Source organism: Lepidochelys kempii, chromosome 1 (assembly GCF_965140265.1).
Source record: "Lepidochelys kempii isolate rLepKem1 chromosome 1, rLepKem1.hap2, whole genome shotgun sequence".
NCBI lineage: Eukaryota > Metazoa > Chordata > Testudines > Cheloniidae > Lepidochelys > Lepidochelys kempii.
In genome coordinates, this window is record NC_133256.1 from 350492278 (window position 1) to 350510518 (window position 18241).

General features: G+C 65.1%; 1 protein-coding gene across 8 annotated transcripts in view; it reads right to left on the reverse strand.

The window, feature by feature from the left end:
* Positions 1–18241, reverse strand: part of IMPDH1 (inosine monophosphate dehydrogenase 1) — a 44370-nt gene that overhangs the window by 2106 nt on the left and 24023 nt on the right. For 3 of the 8 annotated variants that reach the window (XM_073329029.1, XM_073329024.1, XM_073329028.1), the window contains exons 8-15: positions 16103–16302; positions 14566–14656; positions 13630–13737; positions 13118–13261; positions 12490–12634; positions 12136–12279; positions 11359–11442; positions 2125–2141 (exon numbers count right to left, since the gene is read on the reverse strand). In XM_073329029.1, the coding sequence (XP_073185130.1) occupies positions 2125–2141; positions 11359–11442; positions 12136–12279; positions 12490–12634; positions 13118–13261; positions 13630–13737; positions 14566–14656; positions 16103–16302 (933 nt within the window). Of the gene's footprint in view, positions 1–2124; positions 2142–11354; positions 11443–12135; positions 12280–12489; positions 12635–13117; positions 13262–13629; positions 13738–14564; positions 14657–16102; positions 16303–18241 lie in introns of those variants that run through there. The other 5 variants (XM_073329027.1, XM_073329026.1, XM_073329032.1 and 2 more) reach the window with 5 other exon arrangements.

Below are 18241 nucleotides of genomic sequence, written 5' to 3' on the forward strand. Positions count from 1 at the left end.
TCACGCTCTACAGAGAGGTGGGCAGCTGGCTAACCATCATGAGGGGGCAAGATTTTGACCACCTAATGGTGTAAAACCAACCAGTTTCCCCCAAGCCCTGCAGTAACCTTCCCCCAGGTGAGTGCTCCCCTGTCTCACACAGCCCTGCTCGCCCGTCCCGTCCCACGTTCGGGTCCTGCCTAGTCTGTCCTAGAAGATGGGGAAGCAGTCAGAGAACGGCCCCCCACACGCCTGGGGGGCGGGAGTGATATTTAGGTACAGCTCAGACCCAGGCCTCATTCCAACCTCTGACCAGCAGCTGGGAGAAGAGAGCACTGAGACAGACCCTCCCCACCCCCCCACTCCCTTGAGGGATAACAGCGCCGTCCTAAGCCACATTACCAGCCCCTCCAGCCCGCAGGGAGGCCAGGTGCAAAAAGCCAGCAAGGCCCGGCCTGACACCCAGCAGAGGAGTTCAGAGCCCAGCCAGCTCCCCGAACGGCCCCCCCCGCCCCAGCGCGAATGAAAGGATCCCACCCCTCACAGAACCACTGCTGATGTTACGGGGCTCACCCAGGGACTCAGCTGGGAAAAGAACCCAGGGGTCCTGGCTCGTCATTCCCCTCTGCCTGCTTGGCTTCAGAGCATCACGCTCCTCAGCTATTGGACAGCTGGCCTTCCCTTTGTCGGCTCGAACATGGGGCGCTGGCCCCATTGCCCTCTTGGGGTTTGCCCTCGCAAGCTCTCTGTGCCCCGCCTGCCCGCTGTGGGGCTGGCAATGCTGGTGGTTTTGTTTCTAACAGATGCGCATGCTGGACCACGCTTCTGCCGAGGCATCCGCCCGCCCAGCGGCAGGGCCGTCCAGCCCCGGCAGCAGTGAGCCGAGGAGAAAGCCAGTCAGCGTGCCCGGTGCACGGCCCCCCTGGGTCCAGGGACGTGCGAAGGAGATCGGGCCGCGGGAGCCTCAGCTCGCACCTGATACAAACTACTGCGAACGCCAGCAGCGCCCAACTCCCACTCCCAGACCGCGGGCACAGGCTGCCCCCACCACGCAGGGCGCCCCCCACCACGCAGGGCGCCCCCCAAGTACAGCCGCACCCGCAGCTGCAGGGCCCTGACATCCCTCGGCCCAGGCCTCTCCGCCACCGGTCAGGGCCCCGCACCTGGCCCCCCTGTCCAGGCCCTGCCATTGCACAGGGGCTAACGGCTCAGAACCCCAACCCCTCCAGGGCAGGCCTGGCCCGAGGAATCTGCCTCCCCACTACCCACGTGGCCCCAGTCCCTCACAGCACACCCCCAGGGCAGGGCCGTCCTGTCCAGCACCCCCAGCCGCCACCGAGCCCTCGGGTCTGCACCTTCCCCCACTGGCATATGCCTGCCCCACAGAGCGGGCACCACACGCCCCGTGGATCCCAGCCCCGGAGCCCTATGGTGCACAGACCCCAGTAGCCTTTCAGTCCATTAGCCTCCCCTCCCCCAAACCCTGTCCCCAGACCCCCGGCAGAGCCGAGCGCCATCCCCACAGGCCATCGACTCCTGCCCAGACCAGCAATGCCCAGGCAGCCCCCTCCAACCACTGACCCCCGCCCCCAGGCAGGGCTCAGCTCCCCCCCACCAGCCTCTCTCCCCTAAATAGGGTCTGTGCACTCTCCTCGGCTGGGATACAGGCCCCTCTGCAGGGAGCCCAGGACATTGGGCTCCTGATGGGTGGGGGGCTGGGGTTCTCCCCCATTCCTGGGGCAGGCCGGGTGGGATTTCATGGCAGGGCCAGCACAGCTTGTGGCCCAACAGGCAGAGGCAGAAACCCCATTTCCCCCGGGGTCCTGGGCCCATCCAGAGGCGTTAAACCCCTGGCTCGTCCTGCTCCTGGCGCGGCAGTGACAGAGGGGAAGAGCCTGCTCTGGCCCAACCCCGGGGGCCCGCAGACGCTTCGGCCCCTTCTCTGGATGGGAGTGTTTGTAGCTGGGGGTCACGGCGTCCCCCTTTCCCCTGCAGCCCCCCGGTGAGGAACAGCCCTCCGCTAGCAGGGGAATTGGATTGTGGGAGCTTGGGCACCAGACCCAGAGAGGGCCCCCCCGGACTCAGCCCCCCACCCCAATCATTGCTCTACAATAACTACGGAAAGGAAAGGAGCTGGTTACTTACATGGCAGAAACGTAAAGCTACGGGCGGAGGCATGGGCAGGAAAGAGAGAGAAGGTTACAACGTGTTCCAGTGAGATGGGACCCCCTGCCCGCCCCCCGGCCAGCAAGGAGTCATCCCTTCCCCCCACTGCTGGGCACTGCAGCTGCCGAGATCCCAACACCGCCGAGAGGACGGCCTGGCTGGCCGCCCTCCCACCATCACCACCAGCGGGGCCCTACCCGGCCCAACGGGCCCCCCGGCCCCACCAGCGCGGCCCTACCCGGCCCCACCAGCGGGGCCCTACCAAGCCGAACGGGGCCCCCGGCCCCACCAGCGGGGCCCTACCAAGCCGAACGGGGCCCCCGGCCCCACCAGCGGGGCCCTACCAAGCCGAACGGGGCCCCCCGGCCCCAGCAGCGGGGCCCTACCCTACCCGGCCCCACCAGCGGGGCCCTACCAAGCCGAATGGGGCCCCCCGGCCCCAGCAGCGGGGCCCTACCAAGCCGAACGGGGCCCCCGGCCCCACCAGCGGGGCCCTACCAAGCCGAACGGGGCCCCCCGGCCCCAGCAGCGGGGCCCTACCCTACCCGGCCCCACCAGCGGGGCCCTACCAAGCCGAACGGGGCCCCCCGGCCCCAGCAGTGCGGCCCTACCGGGCCCAACGGGCCCCCCAGCCCCAGTAGTGCGGCCCTACCCGGCCCAACTGGCCCCCGGCCCCACCAGCGGGGCCCTACCCGGCCCAGCGGGGCCCTACCAAGCCGAACGGGCCCCCCGGCCCCACCAGCGGGGCCATACCCGGCCCAACGGGCCCCCGGCCCCACCAGCGGGGCCCTAGCAAGCCGAACGGGCCCTGCCGCTAAGCACCCACCACCTCAACCAGCCAGCCCAGCCCTGAACGGGTCCCTGCCTTCCAGTCACTGGGGGCCCGTGAGCCCTTGTCCATGCGGATCCCGCTCACGGGGGACGCTTGCTTCATGCACGAGGTCCACTGGGGCCACGTAAGCGCCCTGCATACCCTCCCCCACCACCGCCATGCAGCCAGAGCAGCCTAGAGTGCCCCGCAGTCCCCTCCTGATCCCCGATCCCAGCAGAGAGGGACTGGAAGCCGGGGTCTGCAGGGACAGCACCTCTCGGAGAACCGCAGTCACTGTTCTCGTCACGCCGGCCCACCTGGACCCCATGACGGTGACCAGCCGGCAGGCCCCAGCCGCTCTCCTGAAAGTGGCACCTGATCCCCGCAGCCGGCGCGCAGGGCCCGGGAAAGGCACGTGCCGCGTGCCTGCCCTGCCCCGCGCAGGGATCTCGAGGCTGCCTGGCCCCTCGCGGCGCGAGCCCTGAGGCTGCGGGGAAGGCGACCCCTGCGTGCTGGTAACGAACAGCGCGGCACAGAGCGACCCACTTGGCTGCCTCCAGGAGGGGGCGACGGCGCTTTTCACAGCCGCCCCCCGTGCCGCAAAGAAATGGGGCGATTTCCGGAACGGCTTTGGCCTGAGTGACTAACAAGGGCTCTGCAAACCCCGCGGCGCGTGGAGCTTGGTTTGGGGAGGTGTAACGGCGCGGACTCACCACCGCGGGCGCCTCCTGCAGGTTGCTCCGGGAATTAGCTCAGTGCAGCTCCGGCGTGGCCCCCTGCGGGTGGCGTCTTGCCCGTTGTCTGCTCTACTCTGCTGTTTCGGACCCGCGTTGCTCCCCTGGCTTGGCGGTGTCCTCTTCAGGACTCTGCCCGCTGGCAGTGCCCACTACTTCTTTCTCACCCCCCTTCTGGGGGTCATGGCAGTCCTGTGGCTTGCACCCACCGCAGGGGTCCACCACAACCCAAAGTCTAGCCCTTGCATCTTCTTGGCCCTCTCTGGCAGGGGTCTGCAGCCTAGCAGGTAACAGGCCAGAGCTCCTGTGACGAAGTGGGACTGTTTTTAATGTTTCCTCTGAATAGTGTGGGGGTGCCTCAGTTTCCCCTAGGCAGTTCTTAAGTATCTAGGGGGTGAAGTAAGGGTGTATGATCATTGCAGAGCCCTAGAGAGCAGGTGTGTGCAGGGGTCTGGACACCGGGAATGGCCGACACCCTGTTTCCTGGCCACTGATGGCCTGGGCCCTTCCCCCCTGCAAGGTGAGAGCTAAAGGGTTGGAGAACAAAGGAATCAGGTGACTTCCTGGCCCGGGAAAGGGACAAAGCCCAGAGGAGGAGGGGCTGGAGGGGGAGTCAGTTTGGGGCTGGCTGGAGACATGGAGTGAAGGGCAGACATGGTTGTCTGGCTCACTGCCCCCCCAAAATGGACCCAGCTGAGGGGTCCTGTTCTCTGCACCTGCAAGCTCTGTTTTAGACCATGTTCCTGTTGTCTAATAAACCTTCTGTTTTACTGGCTGGCTGAGAGTCCCGTCTGACTGTGGAGTTGGGGGACAGGACCTCTGGCTTCCCAGGACCCCGCCTGAGCGGACTCACTGGGGGAAGTGCACGGAGGGGCAGAGGAGGCTGAATGCTCCGAGGTCAGACCCAGGAAGGCGGAAGCCGGGTGAGCTGTGTGTCCTGAAGACAGGCTGCTCCCAGAGAGGAGACTTCCCCAGAGTCCTGCCTGGCTTCTTGGGGAGCAGTTCCAGAGCATCACCTGGGGACTCTGACAGCTCTCCCTACACCCCCCTGAGCCTGCCCAGCACTGCTCTGTCCTCAGTGTTACCCCTGGGAGCCCGTTGTCCTCCCTGCTTGTTAGGGAGAGACTCCCCTCTGCTCGGCTGGGCCACTCCTTAGATCTGGGCTGTCTCCTGTCTGGCTCCTAACAAGCCTCGCCCTAATTAGCTGCAGGTTTCCACAGCCTCCCTGGCTGCCTCTGCCCCACTCCAGGAGAAAATGGGTTAAAGTAGGCCAGAGAGGCTGCGCAGATGGGCAGCCAATCAGGGCCAGGCTGAGCACTATATAAAGGCTGCAGCAGTGTGGAGAGGGCAGCCTCCCCCTGACCAGCAAGGGAGGAGGGCTGGCTCCTGGGAGAAGGAGCGGCACCCTGGACTGAGCAGTGCTGGGCAGGGTAGAGGGCAGTGGGAGCTCTGGCTGACTCTGCCAGACTGCAGGCTTCGAAACAAGGGCCGAGTGGGTGCTAGGGCTACAGGGAAGTGGCCCAGGGAAGGCAGGCAGCGATGGGGAGTGGAGGAAATCAGCCAGCAGCTGCCGCTCAAGGGTCCCTGGGCTGGGGCCCCCCCTTGCACTGCACCTTGCCACAAGAGAGCATGGCCCATGGACTGCACCTTGTCCCTGAGGCAAGGAACTAGACTTCAGGGTGACAGGTGGCCATGAAGGCGGGTGTGGACTAGGACTGCTGATATACTCCCGGAACGGGGGAGAATGGAGTAATGGGCACTGCCGGAGGGCAGTGTCCTGAAGAGGACACCGCGGTCCAGTGAGCAACGCGTGTCCCGGTGGTGGAGACAACACAGATAAACAGACAACGAGCGAGACACCAGCCAGCAGGAGGCACGCCAAGGCTGGAATGAGCTAATTACTGGAGCGACCAGCAGGAGGCGCTGCGGTGGTGAGTCTTGACCCCGTTACAAGGTCAATCACTCAGTTCCAATGAAAAGACCTCCTGGGTGAGGTCTCGGCCCCACCTTACCCCCGAGACGGCAGCATGTGCTGGGACCCAGCTAACGGCCGGTGCAGGCAATAGCCACCGGGATGGTGGGATGGTGAAGAGAGCACTTGGCTAAGGGCTCAGAGGGGAGGTTCCACAAGGCCCAAGGACAACAGGGCTCACAAATTGAGGACCAAGCCTGGGCCAGTCCTTTCAGAGAGTCTGAGCCAGTGGGCTCGGGGAACACTGTATGGGACCGCACTGGATGGTGGGAGGTTGTCAGCAGCAAAGCAGACCCCACGGTGAGGCTGGATAGCTGGAGTTGAAGGATGGTGTGTGAAATCTTGGGAAGGCGGGGATGGGAGGGGTCCTGATGGTTGAAACCAGGCTGTCAAGCCCAGATGCAAAATCTTTGCCACTTTGATCTCGCAGGGGGCCTTCAGTCCTGTGTGTGGATGTCTTGTATGGCTCTGTGACAAAGTGGGACTGTTCTTACAGTTTTCTCTGAATACTGTGCGGGTGCCTCAGTTTCCCCTATGCAGTTCTTAAGTATCCAGGTGGTGAGATAAGGGTGTGTGATTGTGGCAGAGCCCTAGGGGGCCAGTGTGATGGTGTCTGCACAGAGAATAGCCGACACCCTGTCCCCTGGCCACTGATGGCCTGGGCCCCTCCTCTGCAAAGGTGCCAACTGAAGGTGTTGGAGAACAAAGAGATCAGGTGGCCTCCTGGCCCCGGAAAGAGACAAAGGCCAGAGGAGGGGCTGGAGAGTTTCAGTTTGGAGCTGGCTGGGGAAATGACGAGAGGCTCAGATGGGGGTCTGGCCTCCCTGACTCCCAAGATGGACCTGACTGAGGGGTCCTGTTCTCTGTACCTACAAGCTGTTTTAGACCATGTTCCTGTCGTCTAATAAACCTTCTGTTTTACTGGCTGGCTGAGAGTCACGTCTGACTGCGAAGTTGGGGGACAGGACCCTCTGGCTTCCCCAGGACCCCGTTTGGGCGGACTCACTGTGGGAAGCGCACAGTGTGGACAGTGATGCTGAATGCCCTGAGGTCAACCCCAGGAAGGCCGAAGTTGTGTAAGCTTTTTGACCTGGGGAGAGGAGGCTTCCCCAGAGTCCTGGCTGGCTTCGTATGGAGCAGTTCCAGAGCATTGCCCGGTGACTCCGTGACAGGCTCTCTAGAGCCATCTCCGGCTGCAGTGCTCAGCCAGCTTCCATGCCATCCGCTGTACCATCGTTGGGTCTGGATGAGGGATTTGCCCCAGTTCTGAGGGACTGGCGACAGGTCAGCGTCTGTACAGACGGGCGCAGCCGCAGGGGGTCTGTTAGCTGACGCTGGTTGGCCCAGTAAGGGGCTATGGATGCGACTGCATTCTGCCTCGCCTTCCTTACTGGGGTGGGGAGGCACAGAGGGTAGGCAGGCTTCCTGGAGGGACCCTGGGCTGGTGCTCTGGGGCATCTGTTGTTCCTGTTGGGGGTGAGCAGGTCTATCGCCCTGTCTGTCGAACGCAGGTCTGAGAATGGAGTCCTTCAGTGATCGCACACGTTTGGCTCAGTGCTGTCTACCCAGATTGTGACATACTCCTGGAAGGAGGAGAGCCGTGCCATTTATTCCATGCAGCGGCTGACCGAGCGTGGCCATCTGCATCTGCACCGTGGTTCCTTTCAGCACTGTAGGAATGCTCTGCAGCCAGGGCAATCGCGCCGAATTCCAGCCCGTTGACCTGGGGGTCAGGACTCTTTCTGGGCATCTGCAATCACACCTCTTCGGAGGAGTGCCTGCTTCCCTCTGCAGACTGCCTGGAGGTTCGGCCAGCTGTCAGGCCCAGGAGGGGAGTGTCCACAAGATGCTCAGCCACCCTGGAGAGAGAGCGGGGTGACCTCTGGCAAGCAGGTGCTTGGTGCCACGTGACCCAACACTCTGAGACAGCGTTTTTCTGTCCGATCACGGACATGTTCATCTGGGCCCGAGCCTCTGTGCGTTCTGTGGGCCGGGCAGGACCAACGGGGCAACTTGCCGTCCCATGATCAGTCATGACTCAGTTTCTTTGGTCTCTACGTTCTGGGAAAGAGGAGCTGCACCCTGGGTTGCCCTTACAGTGGGGTGCAGGCGGTCCTGGGCTCCAGTGCCAAGCTCCCAGCTGGTGCCAAACTGTTTGGAGGGCCATGGACGGCTGGCTGAAGGGCTGCAGACACTTTCTGGGTACCAATAATAGGAGCCTCCAGCAAAGAGTCCCTATTTACAGGGCGCGGGAGGAGTGGGAACTCAAGGAGGAGGGCCCCTTTGGGGGGCCAGAGAATCTCTTTCTAACTGGACGCTCCCCTCACAGCTCACTCCAGCAGGGAGAGAATTAGACAAGCATCCCCGGACGGGCGGGTTCTGGCGGAGAAGGACCAACAGCCTAGGACACGGCTCTCACCCAGGGGAAGAGATCCCAGCTGGGTCCAACATGCAATGGAATGAGGTCATCACACGGCAGGAAGCCGGAGAGATTGGCTTGGCCACTAGGTCGGAAAGTGCCTTTGGCACCAGACATCATCAGGGGAAGGAAATGAAACAAGTAAAGGAGCTGGCAGCAAAGTGTTCCTCAGCTAACCCCCCCCCCCCCCCCCCCGCAGCGTGCCCCCAGGCAGGGAGCCCGCCCAGCAAGCCTGCAGTCTGCCCGGGAAGAGGGGGGACGGTGCAGAGGAGTTAACGCCAGCAGAGGCAGGGGAGGGTTGAGCCGGTGCCATCCGCTCTAATCCCCCCCCAGGCAGGGCAGGGGCTGAATTCGAGTCTCAGCCAAAGAGCGAGGAGACAGACAGGCCAGCCAGCTCCACTACAGCACAAGCCCCGCCTCACCCAAGCAGAAGATGATCCTCTGCGGCACTAGGGAATATGGGCAAACGTGCGGGTGCCATGCTCCGGGCAGGGGCATCCTGGTACCTCCCTGCTGGGAGGGGCCTGGGGAGACGGGCTAAGCTGCCCTGAGGTGTAACCCCCCCCCACCCCCGAAGGCTGGAAGCTGCTGACAGCCCGGCCAGGGGCATGTCCCTGGTTATCTGGGGACGCTCCCACAGTCGTCCAGGTGCAACAGACCAGGCCCTGAAGGACCTGAGTGGATTCTCTACCCTGCTCCATCACAGCGCTAGCCTGTCCGCACGCTGGGCTCGCGGGCTAGTCTGGGCCACGAATCCAGCCCGTCTCCCACCTCTCACACTCCAGTCACAGCCACGCTCTCAGGCCCAGATGCCGCTGGCGTGGTTAAAAGCCTGAGTTACCGAAGGGAGAACGTGGGAGAGGAAAACGGAGCTCCCAGCTGAGAGAGAGCCTGGAAAGCAAAGGGAAAATCCCCTAATCAGCCGGCCAGGCGCCAGCCAGGCTGAGCGCGCGTCTGGGAAGCCGCAGCGTTCGCTGAAGGGCCGGTCTCCTGAACAGACATTTACACTCTTCAGTGCAGCCTTTTGCCTAGGGCTCAGCCTGCATCTGAAGATCCCTCCGACAAAGCAAGCAGTGTCGACTTTGGCAATGGGACATTGCTCCTCCCACAGACCCCGCCTGGATGCTAGACTGGACTCACACCCAGACTCCCAGCTGTGGGTCCCGCTGCTGCTCCCCCCACGTCCCAGATGTGCCCACGCAGACTTTACCAAGTGAAACTAAACGCTCCTCCTGCCCAGAACGAATCGAAGGCTGCAGCCTTCCCACGGGCCAACAGATGAAAGATGTTGGCGTTTCCAGGCCATGGCCCGTATCTCCTGGATATGCTGCTGATTCGCCCCCCGTGCCACAGGAGCACTCGGTGCGGGGCTGAGATCACACGGCTGGCCTCGCAGGCCGAGCACAGTCAGGGTCTCTGTGGTGCTCACTCCATGCGGCCCGACCTGGGAGCCATCCGTCGGCAGCACGTTAACCGGGGTGGGCTGGCACGTGACCACACGCAGCCTCTGGGTCAGAAATGGCCTCCAGAGCCTGAGTGCCCAGGCGCTGCCCTCAGGGGCCGGGCTCAAGGCAGAGCTCTGCCTGCCGGGAACTGCAGGCTGCTCCCTCTGTATTCAGGGTGGATGGCCACAGGCCGCTCACGATGGCTCTGGCAAGTGGCTCTCACCCGCCAAAGCCATCTGGTCAATTTAGACTAAACTCTTTCGAGCAGAGACCCTCTGCTACCCTGGGTTCGTGGAGCGCCCAGCACCAGGGGGCCTGAGCTCAGCTGGTCCTTAGGCACTACTGGAATAAACACGAGTAATAACAGGCGATACCGTGACGGCTCCAAGCGTCCTACCTACGATACACAGTCCCTTGGCAGAGGGCTGCTAACCCAACCCCCTGGGGTCCCACTGGTGCTCAGAGAGAGACCACACCCCGGGGCAGATGCAGGAGCAGGGAGCCAAACATCACCCTGCTGTGAAGGGGAGAACAGGTGAGCATTTGGGATCCGCTCCCTTGCGGACAGCGCAGGGGGCTGCCAGAGACACACACCGCCCGCAACAGTGCCCAGCACTGCACGGGCCAGGCCTGGCCTCTGGGGGCATCTGTGGGGTCAGTGACGTGTGGAGAAGCTCTCTCGCTCCGGTAACAACAACTCCTTGCCAGCAGGACACTGCTGCCAGCCTTTGCCCTCACCTCCCTCGCCTGGCAGAACAGGCCCCAGCGCGGAGAGTCACCTGCTGCCAGCAGAGCGGGTGCCCAGTGGGGACAGGGGCTGGAGACTGATGATGCCAGGGTCGCGCCCAGCTGGCAAGGGGTGGCAGGCACAGCCCTCCTGTGACACAGCGACTGGCTGCCATCCCCGAGCTGTGTCACGGGAGGGGCTCGGCGCCGGAATATTGGATGTGCAGCGCTCTCCATCTTCCGCTGGCTGCCCCCCACGCCGGGCAAGGCTGTCCGCAGCGCTGAGTAGGGATCTGTGGCCAGGCTGGGAGTCCTCGGCTCCCCGGGCCTCGTGGAGCGAGGCTGCAGGCAGCCCTTCTCCACCAGGCTAGCCACATTCCCAGCGCACCACGTGGAGTGAGCACAGAGGAGGGTCCCTGCTTGCCCCAGTGACAATCCTGCTGCCCACCCAGAGCGGGGAGCGGGCATAGGGCGCTCCACAGATCCACCCTGGCCCTCCCCACCCCCAGAGAAATCCTCGGCTGCCCTCCAAAAGGGAGGAGAACATTTGGGATTTCTAGCAGGGAACCCGGCTCCAGGCAGCTGTTCAACCACCGGCCATCCGGCTGACCCACCCTTTCCACTCTGCCTGTTTCCACCTGGTGTCTCTTGTCTCACCCAGAGATGCTGAGCTCCTGGGGACTAGGAGCACCCTCCCAACGTGTGTTTGTACAGCACCTAGCGTCCGGGGGGCTGATCCATGAGTAGGGCACCTCGGCGCTACCACAGCGCACCCCATGCCAGATTGGCACGGCAGTGAGCGTCGGGGCAAGAGAGGGTGGGAGGAGAAGGATCCTGGTCGGCACACGGTGAAGGGGGCAGAGGAACCTTTGGGATGGTCGCGGCTGCCAGTGCACGGTGGGGAGCTGGGCACTGACGGGGGGCACTGAGCTGGCTGCCCGGGGGGCTGCGGGGTCACAGGAGGGCCCCTGCCTGCACCCAGCCCCCCAGCCAGTCAGGACATGCAGGGACGCCCCCCCAGGCCGTGCACCGCATCCTGGGTAACCACAGGCTGCCAAGCAGCAGCCAGAGCCGGGGCAGGGGCAGGGAAGCAGCAGGGCACTTACGAGTGGAGGCCGTGGACGCCGCCTTCGATCTGGGCCGACATGGTTCTCTTCTCAAACTTCAGCTCGCCCGAGTACATCATGGAACTGGCAAGCAGAGACAGCGCGGCTAGGAGTGAGGCAGAGGCACCTGCGACCGGCCCAGGGGGCACGCGGGGGACAGGGCAGAGCGCGCACACGAGCGAGTCTGCCAGAGCAACCCGCCAGGCCCCATGCCGGCGCCCATGGCAACCTGGCTTGGCCCAGGCTGCGCCATCCCCCCCACGACAACCTGGCCCAGGCCAGCCCACACAGGTGCCACGACAAGGCTGCCCAGCCGCGTTGGCCCTGCTACGGTGTCCTGGCCCCAGGCAGTAACTGCGACCCGTCACAGGGATCTAACCCCACCCGGGGCCCTGCTACCAGAGCCCCGGGACTCAGTGACGTAACTGCCCAGCTAACGGGGCCCCGGACCTGTCCCAGGGCCTGGTCAGCCGCCCCTTGGCCTCTCCCGTCCCGTGGCACCCCCGGGTGCTGTGGCCACCGTCCGTGTGAGACGCCCTCAGCGCGGTCTGGGGGGATGAGCACTGGGGCGGGAAGCTCAGCTGCTTCCCCCAGCTTGGCTCCCCACCCCTCAGATGCCACCTGTCTCCCCCTCCCTGGGAGGGGACAGCCCAGGATCTTGCTGGGGCCAGGCGGGGCTGATTTTCTCAGAGGCCCCAGCCCCAGGGCGGCCCCAGGCAGGCCCCTCCCAGGACAGCCTGCCTAGGGCTGAGTGAGAACCGCAGCCTGGCCCCTCACCGGAGGATGGAGAGGCTCCTGGCCCCGATGTCCTGGCAGCCGTGCTGAATGCCCGCAATCAGGTATGGGACGAACTTCTGGATGGAGCCCTTGTCCTGGATGGAGCCGGAGACGCCCTGCGCCACCTTCACCTTATCCCCTTCGCTGGGGGGAAGAACACGGAGGCTGTTATGGGGGGCCCCGCGCCAGCCTGTGCTCCCCAACGGGATCCTGCCTCCAGCCTGCCCGCCCCCACCCCCCAGCTGCCCTACTGCCCCTGGGCCCCACACCGAGCTGCATCAGCGCCTGCCGGGCAGGCTGCGTTCCCAGCCCCCACCCCAGGCTGGACAGAGGGGCCCTGCCCCTGCCCCATACCTGAAGTATCGCTTCTGGCTGCTGCTGTTCTTCTCCATGGCATCGAGCGAGCCCATTCCCCGGTATTTCTTCAGCCTCACGCCGTCGGAGAAGAAATACTCGCCCGGGGCCTCCGTGGTGGCCGCCAGCAGGGAGCCCATCATCACTGCCCGGGCGCCGGGGAGAGGGGCAGGGAACGGGTGACATTAGTGCCACAGCAGAGACCGGGCCACCCCCCCCCCCCCGAGCACACCTGGGCTCGACCGCAGCCCCCGAGCCCACAGGGTGCACAACGGGTGCCTGGCTGCTCAGCTCCCAAGCCCCCCGTCTCCGTGCTTGCAGCAATCGCCACGTCAGGGCCGAACGGGGCTGTCTGGGGGCGCAGGGGCCACCACGTGTTAGGCGTCTGCCTGAAGACTCGGGGGCCAGCACCCCCAGCGTGGAGGGAATTCGCCTGTGGAATCCAACAACCCAAGGCACGTGGTATTTCATGCACCCAGCCGTGGCACGCCGCAGCCAGCACCCTGCTGAGCCCCCTGCTGAGCCCCTGCCCCATTCCCTCAGGACAGCATCCCCTAATGCCACCCGGTGCACTGACTGCACAGGGAGGGGGCAGGCAGGCTGGCCCCACGGCGACAGTCGCACTCACCCGTAGAGGCTCCTAGAGACAGCGCCTTTACCACATGCCCCACCGTCTGGATGCCGCCATCCGCGATCACAGGCACGCCGAACCTGCGGGCGTACTCCGCCACCTTGTACACGGCCGTGCCCTGGGGCCTGCCGCACGCCATCACTGCAGCCAGGGACAGGAGCGTCAGCACCAGGGCAGGCGTGGGGGGCGACAGGTGGGCCACTGACGCGCTGGGCACCGCACGGGGCTGGGTTCCTCTGCCAGCCGCAGGCGTCAGCCCCGCCGACAAAGGCCAGGAGCCGTGCGCACAGGAGAAGCCGTTCCCTGCAGCGCCAACCTGGCCCGAGCAGGGGCCCGGAGGCCTCCAGCAGTGTGGGGGGGGAAGGGGAGGGTGGGGCGGAGCAGCCCCCACCCAGCCTCAGCTACGCCTCTGCCCAGCGCGACACTGGTCTGGGCCCTTCCTGCCCCGCCAGGCACTGCTGACCCCGCTGGGGCTGCGAGGGCCCGCGATGCCCGGAGCTCACCCCTACCTTCCTGCGTGATGCAGATGGAGCCGCAGCCCATGCCCACGCGCAGACCATCCACCCCTGCGTCCGTCAGGTGCTTGGCCTGCGCCGCTGTCACCACTGTGGATCCAACAGGAGACGAAAGCAAAGGCAGCCATGAAATACCTGGTCACCGGGCCCGGGGCAGAGTCCAGGGCCCCGCCCGGCCCACTCTCAGACCGGGAATCCCAGCCCCTCTCCCCACACTGCAGCAGGACCCACTGGGGCCTTGGGCTGGGAGACTTGCCATGGCCTCTCGGGCCGGGGAGGATGGACAGGGCAGAGCAGGTGCAGGAGGGCGCTGGCGGGCAGTGCCCCGGGCCACGCTCTGCTGGCTCGGGCAAGGCTGCTCCAACAGTCTGGGCAGGCAGGGTCTGCTACGACTCCCGGTCTCAGTGAACCAGCTCCGGTCCCAGCACGGCGAGCACTTGCTCCAGCTCCGCCTAGGCTCAGCAATTGCCACCAGCAGCGTGGTACTCGGCTGCCCAGAACAAACGGGGCAGGGGCTCCCTCAGCTTGAGGGGGGCCCTCGGTGCAGGGGCGGGCGGAAGATCCCTGCTTTCATCAGCCCCAACGACCTGTGGGACTTGTACATGTGCAGCCCGCTGGGGATGGGTCCCACACAGCCTATTGCTCCCAGACTAGCCTTGTCCCGAGAGAGGGTGGTTGGACGTATTCCCCTGCCCCATGCGCAGTCCCAGCCGTTGGAGCCGTGCCGGGGAGCGAGCAGAGGGCCGGGCCCAGATGTGCCGCGTGGGGCGTTCCGGCAGTGGTTCCCCACACGCAGCGCCATACGGCCCTTGCTGGAGCAAGGTCATAGAGGTACCACCCAGGTGTTCAGCGCTGTGCCCATCTGAGCCACGGCCCCTGAGCGCCCCGCCCTGCACCCGCCGGCCAGGGCTGGGGCCCCCAGAGACTCACCATTCCCACCGATCACCTGCAGCTCGGGGTATTTCTGCTTGATGTAATGGATCATGCTGATCTGATACACGGAATTGCCCTGGGAGGAGTCCTGTGGGGGGACGAGACCACAGTCAGAGCAGGAAGGGAGCAGGAGAGACCGCTCCGGCCCCGCCCCCACACTGACCCCCACTGCTGACTGCCCCCACACTGACCCCCACTGCTGACTGCAGATGGGCCTAGGGGCCCCTGGCTGCTAGAAGGGCCCTAGGAATCACGAAAGCTCATGCTCAAATAAATTGGTTAGTCTCTAAGGTGCCACAAGAACTCCTTTTCTTTTTGACAGGTTTCAGAGTAACAGCCGTGTTAGTCTGTATTTGTGGGGGGAGAGAACTTTTTGTAGTGATAATCATCCATTTTTTCATGGTTTGTGTGTATAAAAACATCTTCTGTACTTTCCACAGTATGCATCCGATGAAGTGAGCTTGGTTACTCTCTAAGGTGCCACAAGTCCTCCTTTTCCTTTTCTTTTTGCGGATACAGACTAACATAGCTGCTACTCTGAAACCGGGTAAGGGGGTGTAATTGTTGCAGAGCAAAGGGCCAGGGCACATAAATGGCCAACACCCTGTTTCCTGGCAACTGATGGCCTGGGCCCTTCCCCCCTGCAAGGAGAGCGCTAAAGGGTTGGAGAACAAAGGAATCAGGTGTCCTCCTGGCCCGAGAAAGGGACAAAGCCCAGAGGAGGAGGGGCTGGAGGGAGTTTCAGTTTGGGGCTGGCTGGGACATGGAGTGAAGTGCAGACATGGTTGTCTGGCTCACTGCCCCCCAAAATGGACCCGGCTGAGGGGTCCTGTTCTCTACATCTACAAGCTCTGTGTTAGACCATGTCCCTGTCGTCTAATAAACCTTCTGTTTTACTGGCTGGCTGAGAGTCCCGTCTGACTGCGGAGTTGGGGGGCAGGACCCTCTGGCTTCCCCAGGAGCCCCGCATGGGCGGACTCGCTGTGGGAAGTGCACAGAGGGGCAGAGGAGGCTGAAGGCTCCGAGGTCAGACCCAGGAAGGGGGAAGCCGGGTGAGCTGTGTGTCCTGCAGACAGGCTGCTCACAGAAAGGCGACTGCCCCAGAGTCCCGACTGGCTTCACGGGGAGCAGTTCCAGAGCATCGCCCGGGGACTCCGTGACACTGGTATCCCGGTGAGCATGTGCCCGCAATGGTGCGGGACCAATCCAGTTCCTCAGGCTTGGAGGCTGGCCCCACGTTCGAGGTCCCCACACACACCCTGCTCCAAGGACCAGCCGCCCTGCTCTGGCTGGGGCGGCAGACAGGGAGTTTAAGAGGTCTGACGGGAGGGAGCATCTGACCCAGGGTGGCAGACACCAGGCCCACCAGATGATCCAATCTGGGGCGGGGTGGGGTCATCTGACCCCAGTGGGGAGGTGCCAAGCATCTGGTGTGGCTGTGCAAGGATCTCAGGCCCTTAACCCTTGCTGTGCCGGGGGTCAGGGAGGCTGCTGGGCCGGGAGCAGCAGGGAGCCCCCCGAGCCCGGTACCCACCAGCACCACCACGTCGACGCCGGCCTGCGTGAGGAGGTCGAGCCGGTACTTGTCGTCCTCGCGGGTGCCGATGGCCGCCCCGCACAGCAGCTGCTTGCGCGAGTCCTTGGAGGCGAGCGGGTAGTCGCGGTTCTTCTTCAGGTCCGTGCGGGCGATGATAGCCACCAGCTCGTCGCTGTCGTTCACGATGGGTAGCTTCCCTGGTGCGGGGAGGGCACAGCGGTGAGGGGGGCACCCGGCAGAGCCCCCCAGCCGCACGCGTAGTGGGGCCGGCTCCACCATGAGGTCGTGGCCAATGGCCCCGCTGCCCCCAGCCCGTTCCCCAGCTCAGCCCACCTGAGACCTGCCCAGAGACAAGCCAGTGCCCGCAGCCCGGCTCAGCACCCCGCCCCGGCAGCCCCCTCCTCGAACATCAGCTGCTAGTGACGCTGTAACCTCGGCCACACCGCCCAGCCCACCAAGCTGCTCTGAGCACGGGGGGCTGGCCCCCTACGAGTACGGGCTGCCCACACGCCCCAGTCCACTCCAGCGCCCAGGCTCTGGGCACCACCATCGCGGCTCCCTCTACTCCAAGCCCCGGAGAACTATCCGCAGAGTCAGCAAGGGGAGGGAGCCCCGCTTAAAGAGCATGGGGGGGATCATAGAATATCAGGGTTGGAAGGGACCTTAGGAGGCCATCTAGTCCAACCCCCTGCTCAAAGCAGGACCGAGCCCAATTAAATCATCCCAGCCAGGGCTTTGTCAAGCCTGACCTTAAAAACCTCTAAGGAAGGAGATTCCACCACCTCCCTAGGTAACGCATTCCAGTGTTTCACCACCCTCCTAGTGAAAAAGTTTTTCCTAATATCCAACCTAAACCTCCCCCACTTGCAACTTGAGACCATTACTCCTTGTTCTGTCCTCTTCTACCACTGAGAATAGTCTAGATCCATCCTCTTTGGAACCCCTTTCAGGTAGTTTGAAAGCAGCTATCAAATCCCCCTCATTCTTCTCTTCTGCAGGCTAAACAATCCCAGCTCCCTCAGCCTCTCCTCATAAGTCATGTGTTCCAGACCCCTAATCATTTTTGTTGCCCTTCGCTGGACTCTCTCCAATTTTTCCACCGGTGCAGCGGGGCGTGCAAGGAGCCCAGGGCCAGGCTAGCAGGGGGCTGCGGGTGGGGCGCGGGGGGCCCAGGGCGGGGCTGGCGGGGGGCTGCGGGTGGGGCGCGAGGGGCACCGGTTGCAGCGGGGCGTGCAAGGAGCCCAGGGCCAGGCTAGCGGGGGGCTGCGGGTGGGGCGCGGGGCTAGCAGGGGCTGCGGGTGGGGCACAGGGGGGCACCGGTGCAGCGGGGCGTGCGGGGGGCCCAGGGCGGGGCTAGCGGGGGGCTGTGGGTGGGGAGCGAGGGGCACCGGTGCAGCGGGGTGTGCGGGGAGCCCAGGGCCAGGCTAGCAGGGGGCTGCGGGTGGGGCGCGGGGGGCCCAGGGCGGGGCTGGCGGGGGGCTGCGGGTGGGGCGCGAGGGGCACCGGTGCAGCGGGGCGTGCAAGGAGCCAGGGCCAGGCTAGCGGGGGGCTGCGGGTGGGCGCGGGGCTAGCAGGGGCTGCGGGTGGGGCACAGGGGGCACCGGTGCAGCGGGGCGTGCGGGGGCCCAGGGCGGGGCTAGCGGGGGGCTGTGGGTGGGGAGCGAGGGGCACCGGCGGGGCGGGGCGAGCGGGGGGCCCAGGGAGGGGCTAGCAGGGCTGCGGGTGGGGCGCAGGGGGCACCGGTGCAGCGGGGTGAGCGGGGGGCCCAGGGAGGGGCTAGCGGGGGGCTGCGGGCGGGGCGGGCGGGGAGCCCAGGGCGGGGCTAGCAGGGGCTGTGGGTGGGGCGCGAGGGGCACCGGTGCAGCGGGGTGAGCGGGGGGCCCAGGGTGGGGCTGGTGGGGGGCTGCGGGTGGGGCGCGGGGGGCACCGGTGCAGCGGGGTGTGTGGGGAGCCCAGGGAGGGGCTGGTGGGGGGCTGCGGGTGGGGCGCAGGGGGCCCAGGGTGGGGCTGGTGGGGGGCTGCGGGTGGGGCGCGGGGGGCCCAGGGCAGGGCTAGCGGGGGGCTGCGGGTGGGGCGTGGGGGGGCACCGGCGGGGCGGGGCGAGCGGGGGGCCCAGGGCGGGGCTGGCGGGGGGCT